Below are 13,716 nucleotides of genomic sequence, written 5' to 3'. Positions count from 1 at the left end.
AAAATGTTCAGGGGAACATTCCTCACAAAATGCAGCTTTTCCTAAAGTTCCTTCATGCCTTTAAGTGATTCTAACCCCAACTCCTATGCCTGAAAGACAATGTACAATGTTAAAAGGAGCCCTAGGAGTTCCCAATTTAATCTCACGTTTAGCAACCCACCAAGGGCATAGAATTCTCTGGTAAACATCCCATAAGTCAGATATGTGTGTGTTTTAAATTCTTGTTAGTATGCAGTGAGATGTGCTATTGTGTAGAATAACACTTTGGTTATTTTCACTCCAGGTTCTAACAGGGCTTGAGTCTGTCTCTCAGTCAATTTCACGAGATTTATCACAGGGCTTGCCTGCATTATGCCTAATCAGTTAAAAGAGGGCCAAGCATTCTGATTGCCTCCGCTCCCACTCACAGAATGATTAGAGGATCAATGAGCTAATAAAAACAAAATACTCTTAATCTCCTGCAATTAGTCTAGGAACTCAGGGCACTGCATGACTTGTCATCTATGTGGGGCAGCCCCAGAAGATGAACAGAGCTGTACCCCCGACACTTCTCCTGTACCCTCCCCCCATCCTGCCTGCTGCTGCTGCATCTGCTGAGCTCCCCCAGTCCCTGATCCTGGGCCATCCAAACATGGGCTCAGGGTGCCAGTGAAGCAGAGGCATTGAGGTTTCCAAACTTTGATTGCAAATATTTATAAAAAGTATCAAAGTGCTGACTGTGAAGGAAATTAGAGTTTTGAGGCTTACACAAGTCTACCACTCACATAAAAAATTTTTCATCAAGAAATTTCTATTTATTTCCAAAAAACTTTTTTCTTTTCAAGACAGTTTTCATGAAGAACTAAATTCTCTCATCAATACATATTTAGCAGAACACCTCGGGCAGTGCTACAAATCTAAGGTGAAAATGAATCTTGTTTGGCTTGGGTGTAGCCCCTGCTTTGAGTCAAGGGCCCATCTGAAAAGGTTAGGTCAGATTTTTAGAACTATCATCTCAATGACTTGCAGATAAATTTGGGGGTCCTAGAATTTGAATAGGAGCATTCTTTCTTTATATTTTTCCAACAAACAGATGGCTTTGCTATGTTCCTGGTGAGCCCTGGGATGGCTGGCACTTGTCATCTGCAAATATACATGACTCCTCTACTCTTGGACCAGCGCTGAGATATGTGTGTGCATAAAAACAAAAGCTATCTATTTCCACCCTGAGTTTCCACACTTGGATCCCCTCCAGATACTGTTCTGAACATGACACTCTGCTGAAGGGTACTAAAAATGGTGCTTTCCTCAAAATAAAACCTTTAAAGGTCCCTTAGTAGCTATTCAGGGACTGGTTTTCAATTTCAATTCTCCACCCCTTGCCCAGCTGTAGATTCAAAATGCTTACATAAAACACAGAGTATGTACTTCAAAGCAAATCTGATTTTTCTTCTGTAATAGAAATGAGAGCTATAGTTACCACAAACTATATTTTTACTTAGAAAATACACAAAGTAATAATACACCTCCAACAAGAGAAAACAGATTCTCTCTTTTTTATTTTATAGGTAGCTTTGGTATAAGCTTCAGACAGATCCACTTACTACACAGTTTGTGAAATCTATACCTTCAAATCATACTACTCTCTATTTTGGGTCATTATATTTAAAAGCATGACTTCTCAAATCCTTTTATTACAAGTAGTTTTTGCACAAAAATGTCATATCACAATAGCAAAAAAAACGTAAACTTCTTTTGCAAACTACATAAATACTATAATATCTGCTTTGAAGTTATTCTTATGTTAAAATCAGAATATAATCTACATGCTTTACTTAGAAAACTCTGGCCAGTAGCCTACATGCATAAAGCTTTTCTTACTGACTTGCCTTTCATGTTACTTAGGTCTTGGAAGGAGAAAAATTTTAAATAGAACCCAGATCAAAATGCAGTCCATAAGTAAAGCAAGTACTGGAAATATGTCAATAATTGTAGGTAAAATATGAGATGTGAAAATTACTCTATATATTAAATCTCACAAGTTACCAGGGTATGGAGGGAACTTGATAGACAGATTCAACTATTGAGTGCCAAAGAATTGATGCTTTTAAACTGTGGTGTTGGAGAAGACTCTTGAGAGTCCCTTGGACTGCAAGGAGATCCAACCAGTCCATCCTAAAGGAGATCAGTCCTGGGTGTACATCGGAAGGACTGATGCTGAAACTCCAATACTTTGTCCACCTGATGTGAAGAGCTGACTCATTTGAAAAGATCCTGATGCTGGGAAAGATTGAGGGCAGGAGGAGAAGGGGATGACAGAAGATGAGATGGTTAGATGGCATCACTGACTCAATGGACATGAGTTTGGGTGAACTCCAGGGAGTTGGTGATGGACAGGAAGGCCTGGTGTGCTGCGGTTCATGGGGTCACAAAGAGTTGGACACAACTGAGTGACTGAACTGGAACTCATATGCAATCCTATATGCAAGGAACTTGGCCCACATGCTAATATGCTTTTCACCCTGCTGATCTGTTTTCAAATGAATCACCCCTTGCTATTAGAGCATAAGAGGTCATTTCTACAACTATTAGTCCTAGGCTGAAAAGTCTAGGTGGCCAGTGAATTTAATTCACCATCGCTATCTGTGATGTCTTTCAATACAAATTTGAAGTGTGTCAATATGCGTGCACACTGAGAGGACTATATCAAGGCCTCTCTTTTCGCTGCAAGTAGAGTGTTTAATGTTTACCTTTTTCGTTATTAGAGCAAATCTTTTTTCCTCAGACTGTCCTTTCAGTTAAAGATCAAGTTCATTTTCTGGAGCCCTGACTGATGTGTTACTTTGAGATTCCTACTGAACACCTAGCTACTGGCCATGGTTTGTTTGAGGAGAAAAACATCACTGCTGAAGCATTTTTAAAAATTTCAGATGCATGCAGAAAGAACTACATATGCTTTCCAAGCAGCTACGGATAGTGGCTCAAATAACGTTTTTATTTATTTTGGCCTAAGCCTTTTAACAACATCCTTTGAAAACTAAGAGACAATGTCTACAAGATGGAGGCAGAGACCAGAACACACGGCCTGGTGGGTGGTGCTCCGAGAGGGTCACGGGGCCTCAGGTGGGAATCCATTGTGCTGCCGTCCTTCTTTCTGTGCTTCTCTCTAAATGTACGTGTCCTCTCTCTTCTGCCCATGCTTTTACTTGACATAAAACAATTTTTGAAGCAAACCTCCCAATGATTCTTTCAGAGCTCAAATAACACTGTACGTGGGCTTTGTTGGAGACAGGTACCCATTCCAAACACCTCTTCTCCCCTAGGAGGCTGGGGTGGGCGGAGGGGCATCACAGCCTACGAGCTGCTCCTGTTGCAGACGGGGCCTCGGTTGTTATCCTCCATATACTGGCTGCCCCCCGTGTCGCTCCGGCTGAGGACCATGGAGGGGAGGTGGGAGGGCCGCCTCTCCGGGTTCTTCTCTTGCGAGAAGCAGCAGAGCATCCTCTTCATGGTGCTGTACATGTCCTCATCCTTGTAGGAATAGATGATGGGGTTCATGACGGAGTTGAGCAGCGCCAGCAGCAGGAACCACCTTTTCACGTGCTGGACGTTGCACCGCGTGCAGTTCAGGCCGTCGAGCAGCAGAACCACCAGGCCTGGCGTCCAGCACACGACGAAGGCCCCTGGAGAGAGAGAGAGAGGAAGCAACAGGCACTCAGACGTCAGGTTAATTATTTAGGTTTCTTCTCGCCCAGTCTTCCATCAGTGGCATCAAGGGACTTGAGGATTTGTTTTGACAACTGCAAAGCAAATTTCCAGACTTCCTCTAAGCATTTGAGACCTGGGCTTGTTAGAAGCAGACTATAAACCACATGCCATTTCACCTTCCCATCTGCTTACCCAGGTACCTTAGAGGCTTACACTTCTCTCTTACATAATGAGCACAACACAGACCTTGTTTCCATGTGTTCTCCAAATCACACTAGAAGGCTGTGCAGTCATTATCCACATTCTGCAGGTGAGAAAATTGAGGCCCAATTCCAGAGCCTATGTGGGGGAAGCCTCACACACATAGTATATGTGGGGAACCCTGTACTCTGCTGTTCTCCAACTCAGACTTTCCAAGTGCTGTCCTAAATAAGACACACTGCATACATAGGTGTCTCCCAGTCTTTTAATCAAGTCACTTGCTCAAAAACTATATTCTTAACAAAACCACGTTTAAGCTGAGTAGGCACGAAATTCTTTTTGACATTCACAGGCCATCTGCTTAATCAGCTGCTCTAAGTTGAGATAGATATTTTTGTCAGAAATAAGTCTTTCTCTTTCATGATGAGATAGAGATGTGCTTTTATTAACACATTTATTTAGCATAATTTTAGCACATGAAGGAGGGTCTCTTCTGAGTCTCTATCCATCTGACCAATTTAGCTTACTTCAGAACTTTCTGATTTATTCTTCCCGAGATATGAGACACAGGTTCATTATTTCCCTACTTAGTCAGCATAACATCAGATAACAATGACAGCTAACACATGAACACTTCCCTTTATAACTCATAGAACCACACTATGAAAGCAGACATCATTATCATCCTCAGGAAACTGAGGCACAAGAGAAATTCAGTAACTTGCTTATGAGAAAACAGCTTGTAAGTGACACTGGATTTTGAACCTAGGCAATCTTCCTTCGCAAGCTGTGCACTTGGCCACCATGGGACCTGCCTCCATCTTGGGGTGTGATTTCTTTTTCCAAAAGTCCTTATCATTTCTTAATGCCCTTACTTATGCATTCAACAGATAGTCACTGTGAGCTTTCAGTGTGCCAAGAACTGTGCTAGAAGGTGAATGAGGTGAGAACCATGTGCTCTGGGAGCTAATGGGGGAGAGAGAAGGGACAAGCAAGTCTGTGAACTGTATCACTAACTAGTTACTCCTTTTGGTTAGATTCAGATCTGAACAGTATTCCTCTTAGTGCTTTATCTTTGTTCTGAGAGATACAATGATAAGCAAGTCGAGTCAAGAATTATAAAGAGGCAGTGTGAGGCCGTGAAACTCCATGAGTTTTGGGGTCAGACAGCTAGGCCCAGCTCCTCACCTTACGAGCTACTAATAAGGCAAATCACCTCTCTGAGCCTTCTTCATTCCCTCATTTAATAAAGATAATGATCTTGACTTATGAAGTAATTGGGAAGGTCAGAGGTAATGAAAAGTGGAGTCTAACACAGTGCTGGGTTCACTCAGCAGTGGTTATCATGAGATGCTTTGTGAGAGACATCTGACAAAAGATGGGCTGGAGTTCTCAGGGGGTTTCACTTCCCATTTCATAACTACACCTCTCCAGTAGCTCCCTTTTCTCTCCATCCTTTATTATTTTGGGGTTGGCTAACATATATGAAGAAAGAAGTGACCTTGGAATTAAAAGATCAGAGATTTGGGTCCAAATTCTTCACTTACTGTACAACTCTGGAGATCCATGTTATCAGTCTGGGCTTCATCTTCCTAAACTGTAAAGTGAGGATCTGTGGCAAGTTGTGGGTTTTTCAGTCTGTGAACTGGGGCACCATAGTGGGTATGCAATCAAATTAATGAGTTTGGAAAAGTTTTCTTTCTTTAATGAAAGAATAAAATGCCATGGAATGAAACAACTCAGAGTATATTACACAGACCAAGGGAAATATTGTTTCATGCAGTTTTTGTTTCCATTTTATATACTATATTTACGCATGCATTGGGCATAAAGTAAGATATTTCTGACTGTTGGGATTAGTCAGAAAGTTTGAAAAAGGCCCCATCTAGCTCCAATGATCTGTATCTCCTAGAACAATAACACTTCTGCTCTTTCTGCTGTTTCTGAGACAGGATTACTGTGTTGTCAACAGGGAAGAACTAAACAAAGCAGACATCAAAAGCTGTAGCTACCAACTTCGATTGGATGTGTCCTTTCTGTGTAAAACTGCAGAATTCTAAAGAAATTCCAGAGGGAGTTTCCAAGGGTTTTGTGTTAACGGGGAGGAGGAGGAAATATTGGTAAACTTCATACTTAGTTAAATATACATATCAAAGTTTTGTTGATATTTGCTTATTTTTTATTTTTGACCATGCTAGATGTTTGTTGCTGTGAGGGCTTTACTCTAGTTGCAGTGAGTAGGGGCTACTCTCTAGTTGGGGTGCTTGGGTTTCTTATTGTGGCGGCTTCTCTTGTGCAGCACAGGCTCTGGGACAAAAGGGCTTCTGCAGTTTCGGCTCCTGGGCTCTAGAGCACAGACTCAGTAGTTGTGGCACATGGGCTTAGTTGCTCCATAGCATGTGGGATCTTCCTGGATCAGCGATTGAACTTGTGTCTCCTGCACTCGTAGGCAAATTCTTTACCACTTAGCCACCAGAGAAGCCCCTTGTCAAACTTTAATAGTGTATATAATTTCCAAACTAACGGAAGGGGAAGGATGCAAGCAAAGGAAAACAAGGGTCTCAATACAAAAGAAAGGTGGCAAACATAAAAAGTAGGGATAAAGAGGAAAATAAGGTACTGGAAATGAATCCAAATATGTTGACCCTTGAACAACATGGGGGTTAGGGGCGCTGACACCTGCACAGTTGAAAATCAATATGTAACTACATTTGGCCCTTGCATCTATGATTCCACATCTGTAGACACAACCTCGGATCAGATCATGTAGTACTGTAGAATGTATTTCCTGAAAAAAATCTTCACATAAATGAACCTGCTCAATCCAAACACCTTTTGTTCAAGGGTCAATGGTATCCTAATAATCAAAATCAAAGTTAACTGTATAGTTAAAAAAGCCAACTGAAATAATTTGATGTCTAACATTACAACCATATGTGGTAAAACCCATGAAGAAAGCCAAGATGATTAACACGAGATTTATGATATGGTTACTTCTACAGGAGAGAGGGGCCCACCAGGATAGGGTACAAAGGAGGTTCTAAAGACATTGATGATTACATTGGGTAGCAAGTACACAGGTGTTTTAATTTTTAAAATTCTTTTAAGTATTATTCTTTAAACTGTACACATATAATTTTGTTTGAATGATCTATTTCATACACACACATCAAAAAAGGGATAAAAGTAAATTGCCAATATGTTTTTCTAAAGATTGTTTTTAAAATGGACTTTTTTAAGCTTTAAATGGAATCATTAAAGCTTTTTTCCTCAGCATAAAACTCTAGTTTGGATTAATCAGGGGACTTTAACACTCTAAATAAATCTTCAGATATGTTTGTCATAATGTGGTAATTCATACACATTTTTCTTTTGCATTGAACTTCATAAAATATTTCATTCAATCAACACTTAAACACTTTTCTTTGGGCAATGATTATATACCAGGCACTGTTGTAACCATTTTATATGAATTAACCATTTAATCCTCATAGCAATCCTTGGAAATAGGTACTATTTTATATATATGGACTGTGAAGAAAGCTGAGCGCCGAAGAATTGATGCTTTTGAACTGTGGTGTTGGAGAAGACTCTTGAGAGTCCCTTGGACTGCAAGGAGATCCAACCAGTCCATTGTGAGGGAGATCAACCCTGGGATTTCTTTGGAAGGAATGATGCTAAAGCTGAAACTCCAGTACTTTGGCCACCTCATGAGAAGAGTTGACTCATTGGAAAAGACTCTGATGCTGGGAGGGATTGGGGGCAGGAGGAGAAGCGGACGACAGAGGATGAGATGGCTGGATGGCTTCACTGACTTGATGGACATGAGTTTGAGTGAACTCCGGGAGTTGGTGATGGACAGGGAGGCCTGGCGTGCTGCGATTCACGGGGTTGCAGAGTCGGGCACGCCTGAGCGACTGAGCTGAACTGATGCACACACAGCGCTGTGTGCTGTGCTTAGTCACTCAGTCGTGTCTTTGCGACCCCATGGACGTAGCCCACTGGGGTCCTCTGTCCATGGGCATTCTCCAGGTAAGAATAGGAGAGTGGGTTGCCACGCCCTCCTTCAGGGCATCTTCCCAAGCCAGGAATCCAATCCAGGTCTCCCTTGTTGCAGACGGATTCTTTACCGTCTGAGTCACAGTACCCTCATTTTAAATCTGAGGAAAATGAACTATGGGTAAGTTAGTAAGCTGCTCAAAGCCATGCGGCTGATAAGTGGAAGGGCCAGAATCTGAACTCAGGCAGCCTGGCCCCAGAGCCTGTGCTCCTGTTCACGTGCTAGGCTCAGAAGTGAGTGCAAAAGATCTTATTTCTAAAGTAAGTGATGGGGAAGAGGAGAGAGTACTTTTGGCCTTTAAAGTCCTGTTCATAGAATGTCATATCTAACTCTAAAGCTGCATATATCACAACTACGTCCTTCTTTGGTTTGCTAACAGAAAGATTTTCTGGCAAAGGAAGGAAGGAAAGAAGGAAGGAAGGAAGGAAAGAAGGAAGGAAGGAAAGAAGGAAGGAAGGAAAGAAGGAAGGAAGGAAGGAAGAAAGATGAAGAAGGAAAGAAAGAAGGGGAAGGGGAGGGAGGAAAGGGGAAAGAATTTCAGCAAAAATATAGGCTGGCCATTGGGATATGAAGAGCCAAAAAAAAAAAAAAAAATCTGCTGACCTTTTTATTACACTGTTTCCAAGAAGAACAAAAGGCAAGGCTCTGACAGAACAGCCCAAACACACTGGGCTGCTGAACCAGAGATGGTGCTTCAGTGGTGCCATTTGAGGTGACGATTACACTCCAAGCAGGGACCCTGGGAAACCGCAGCTCCATGACTCCTCCACCCAGCGGCCAGGCTCTCCTTCTAAACACACCACAGAGTGGAGGCACAGCTTATCTTAACAGTTCATTTGTTAGGGGTTTTTTACTGTGTGTCAGCAGCAGCAGATATGATGTCCCCCAAAAATATTTAAAAGGAGAAGAAAATGCCAGGAATGGTTCTGGCCTTGGGAATCTGTCCTCTTGGAGAATTCTTGAAGAATGTGGGAGATGTCAGAAACATAGAGATGGGCAACTGTCCCAGTTCTTAAAAGAGGGCCAGATGGTGAGTTCTAGCAAATATATATCAGTCAGCCCCTTATGAATTTCCAATAAATTCTAGAAGAAAAACCTAAGATGAGTGTTTTTTGAGTATTTAAACTCAATGCCTAGAACAAACAGCTAGGAATAAGCTAGGCTTACCAAGAGACATATGTCAAGACCGGATTGTTTTTCCCCCTAAATTAGGCATTAACAAATAGGAGCAGATCTAAAGGTATCTATCTGGGAAATGGAAGAAATCAGGTACATTTTTCTTAGAGAAGAAAAGGCAAAGGAAAACAAGATTATGTTAACTGTCCCCAAATACCTGAAGGGTCATTACCTAAAAAGAAGCACAACTTAGCTTAAGGGTCACCATGAACCAAATGGAAAAGTATCAAGAAGCAGAATTTGAACAAAAAAATTTTTTAAAGAAAATAAAGCTATTTTGGAGAGGAATTTGTTGTCCAGCAGACAGAGAGCCTCCCTTGGCCTGAGTGTCTTCTTTGCCCAGATTGTCCTGAGATGTACAAAGGGAAGGGATTTTCCCCAAATGAGAGAGAGAGGGTTAAGTGGCTTCTGAACTGTTTTCCAAGTAGAAAACTGCTATCTACAAACTCTGAGTTTCAACTCCCCACGCAATCCAAAGAAATTCGACTTGTTGGTTTCCCAGACACCATTATCAGACAGTATGGCTAAAAACTGATTAAGACAAATTCTCCAAGATAGCAATTCCCAAAGCTGGTTTGTCCATCAAATTCCCAAGGGAGCATTTTACTAATGCATGTCCTCTGGTCCTATATCAGACCCAATGGCCAGACTCTCTATGGTCAGATGGGGAAATCTGTGGAAGAAGTTTCCTGGGTGATTACAATGCATGACCAGTTTCACAAATCACTTCTGTATGCTGACCAATATGGTTTCATCAAGCTGACCTTGTCAGCAAAATTGTAGACTCTATATAGATTTGGCCAAAAGACATGGAAAAGAGAAAGGAGGTAGAAATCTTTAAAACAACAAAAAAAATCACCTTTAGATCAGTACCTTCAGCTTCTATTTGGAAAAATGTTTGAATAGATCTTATGCATAAATGAAATGTATAAATACAACCATGGAAACTAGTCTACAGGCAAGGCATACACCATCTTCCGCTGGCCTTAGCTCGCTCTCTGGTTCACCCTGCCAAGAATGCCTTCCTGGCTCCTAATCTAAGGTCTACTTTTCATTCCAAGCTTAGCTCCTATTCTGCCTCCTCCACTGGACCTCTCCCATTTGTCCAACCCACAGTGATCATTCTCTTCTCTCAATTCCTGTGACTCTTCCCACTTACAACATCCACGTGGCACTGGGCATATCACCTGCTTAGTTCCACTCTAACATCTCCCAAGACCTCTGGGCTAGCCAGTGTGCTTGAAGCTTTACGTTGTTTAAATCTCATGGCCCTGTGAGGTTGCTACTCTTATTTTCAGTCTCATACTTGATGAATCTGAACTTCAGAATGGCTCAACGGTTTCGTCAGAAGCCAATGAATAGAAGAGTCAGAATTTGAACACCAGCCTGATTCCTCCATGCAAATTCTTGAGCATTGTGCTATGCTGGTAGTTTTTAATACATAGGTCCCATTGCTCAGGTCCATTATAAACTTCCCAAGTAGGCAGGCTGTGCCTCATACCTGTCTGTATCCTCAGAATGAAGTATAGTGCCCCACACTCAAGTAGCAGAGAAGACATGTCCATTGAATGTAACTGAAGTTTATTAACAACCACAAGGCCAGGTAATGAATAAGCGCGAGCATTTCTGATGCAAGCAGTATAATACCCTGCCCTTCAGGCACTGACAGGCAGGGAACCAGAATAAGATGGTTCTGACTACTGTCAAGGAAGGTGTCAGGTGAAATGACACTCAGTTGAGCAGAGTACTAAAGGTCAAGAATGACTGTGCAGGGGTGAGGAATAGTATGATACACTTGGGGAATTCCAAACAGGTTTGGATAGTTTTAACCCAGGAAGGTGACTAGGGAAGTAAGATGAAGTCTGAGAGATGAACTTGGTTAAGACCTGGAAGGGCCCTGTGGGAAGTTCTCAAGAGTTTGGATTTATTGTGTAAATCACATCCCATAAGTATTTTTCAATCAGGAGTTCATCAGGAGAATTAAGTCTGAATGCCCTCAGGTATGCAGTGTATTAACGTTGAATTAACCTCTCTTCCAAGCACCTAGAATGGTATGAGTCATAGACCATCATGGGAGGATTAAGAAAATATTTCTATGTTCCACGGTTCATAAAGAAAACCTATTGAGAAAGGTTAGAGCTAAGGTTTTTGGTGGCTCAGTTGCAACTCATCAGTGGCTTGTGAAATCATTTAATAGGCTGAAACCAGCAATTTTCTAAAAAATAAAACAGAACAGAAAAACATCAGGACATATCAAATATAGTAAGGGTATGTTTCATGAAACTTGTTTCAGTTACACAGAAAAATATTTGTATGTTTTGGGTCATGATAGAGAATGTACATTATTTCTCATTGTGAGGTCCTGATTTTTTTTTTAACTGAAATCTACTTCATTATTTTTTTTAAATGTAGAGGGTTACTTCACAAAGGAAATCTTTTGTTAAACTTCAAAATGAGAGCTGCTGTGACTAAAGAAAGAGATGGGGTGGGAGTAGTTGAATAAGGATCTTCATAGAGAATATACCCTTCCCCATACAATGTGCCCCCCACCACCATGCCTTACACATACACATATTGAGGAACCCTTGAGGAACCCCTGGGAACCTCAATGACCACAGTTTGAAAACCACTGCTGTAGAATGGTAGTTCTTCGAATATTTTAATCAGTGGCATGGATAAGTCATATTTTAGAGCAAACCTGTATCTGAGTGCTCAGGATAGAATGGTGGTACACATCAGAATCACCGGGGTTGCTGGCTTCAAATTCAGATGTCTGGATCCCACCCATACCTCCCAAATGAGAACCTGATGAAAGTATGATCTGGGCATTTCCAGTTTTAAACAGCTCCCTGGGAAATGCTTTAGTACTGTAAAGTATAAGAACCACTGATTTGGCAGGGAGACACCCCTGAAGACCAGCTGAAATTCAGGTGAAAAGTTAAAGGATTTGAAAAAACATTGGTGACGGAGATGGAGAGATGTAACCAGGTTAGGAGGTGCTAAGAAGAAAAACCTGTAAGATTTGATGTATAAATATCTAGATCTAGGAAGCGAGGGAAAGGAAAGAATCCAGGGTGCTTGGGCAGCATGTGATTCTGATAACCAAGCAGGAGAGAGAGGAAGGACAGGTTTAGAAGGAAGAGATGGTGGTTCAGTTTTAGGCACTGGGAACTTGGACTATCTGTGGCTCTTCCAGGTATAGAGGAGGAGAAAGCAGCCAGAAACATGGGTCAGAATAATGAGCGCTCCCAATTTTAATGTTGCCTTGGGAGTCATCAGCAGTAGGTGGAATTGAAGCTGTACTTTCATTAATAAATACTTACTAGGCAACTGCATTGGAGAAGGCAATGGCACCCCATTCCAGTACTCTTGCCTGGAAAATCCCATGGACGGAGGAGCCTGGTGGGCTGCAGTCCATGGGGTCGCTAAGAGTCGGACACGACTGAGCGACTTCACTTTGACTTTTCACTTTATCGTATTGGAGAAGGAAATGGCAACCCACTCCAGTGTTCTTGGCTGGAGAATCCCAGGGATGGGGGAGCCTGGTGGGCTGCCGTCTATGGGGTCGCACAGAGTTGGACATGACTGAAGCGACTTAGCAGCAGCAGCAGCAGGCAACTGCATGCCATGTGTCAGCTACTAACAGTGAATGGCTTCCAGGTGATTACATTTGGATAACAAATATAACTTCCTTCTAGTGCCATATGACAGGTCAGTTATGTTGATGAGAAGCATTTGTTTATTTTTCATGGCTGCGCTGGGTCTTCATCAGCTTGCAGGCTTACTTCGCTGGCATGTGAGACCTTAGTTCCCTGACCAGGGATCAAACCTATGTCCCATGCACTGGAAGGAAGATTCCTAACCACTGGATTACCAGGAAGCTCCTGCAATTATTTGTTTATTTTAATGATGTTTTCTTTTCTTTCAGTACCTGTTTAGTAAGAGACTCACTAACAGTCCAATTAGACTACAAATGAGCCTTCCTCCAGTAATTCAACCAGTTTCAGTGCTATACTAAGAAACTAGTATCATGAGTTTCATGTAACTTTCTAAAGTATAGTGAATCAGATATTAGAATATTCAATTAAATACTGAAATGATATCTAACGACTGCAATTCAAGGTAATCAGAAACATCGAATTAAGGGATGTTTAACACTTTGAAAATAAAATTACAACTGAAAATATTGGTGCTAAGTGAAATCTTTCCAATGCTCTAGTCAATATTATCTTGAAATAATCTACAACCACCACCTACCTTATTTAGAAGGTTTCAAAATATCTCAAACAATACTCTGGTTAATACCTCATTGCTGCATTATAGGAAAGAGGAGATACACATTATAGGAAAGAAGAATACCAGTCCATCTGGGAGAAAGGCCCCTCACTGGAGTGTATTTAAGATAGTTCTTGGGGTCTGGGTGACAGACAAGATATGTAGAGGATTCAGACTTCCCTCAAGTTTTTTTTAATCCTGTTCTTTAGTACTCATAGTTTTCTATTCTGTCTAGTTAGCCTTATTTTCATTTGTTCAAAAACTGACACATACAATTAAAAACAAACCTTCACATGTGCTGCTGCTGCTGGTGCTGC

General features: G+C 41.5%; 1 protein-coding gene across 2 annotated transcripts in view; it reads right to left on the bottom strand.

The window, feature by feature from the left end:
* Nucleotides 1-1,539: 1,539 nt before the first annotated feature.
* The window catches only part of LPAR3 (lysophosphatidic acid receptor 3), an 85,683-nt gene continuing 73,506 nt past the window's right edge, over nucleotides 1,540-13,716 (bottom strand). For both annotated transcript variants that reach the window (XM_052637198.1, XM_052637197.1), the window contains one exon: nucleotides 1,540-3,662. In XM_052637198.1, coding sequence (XP_052493158.1) covers nucleotides 3,334-3,662 — 329 coding nt within the window. In that variant the 3' untranslated portion in view covers nucleotides 1,540-3,333. The remainder of the gene's footprint in view (nucleotides 3,663-13,716) is intronic.

Source organism: Budorcas taxicolor, chromosome 3, assembly GCF_023091745.1.
Source record: "Budorcas taxicolor isolate Tak-1 chromosome 3, Takin1.1, whole genome shotgun sequence".
In the NCBI taxonomy this organism is placed as follows: domain Eukaryota; kingdom Metazoa; phylum Chordata; class Mammalia; order Artiodactyla; family Bovidae; genus Budorcas; species Budorcas taxicolor.
Note: the sequence above shows the minus strand (reverse complement) of the source record. Positions and strands in the feature narration are given on the sequence as shown.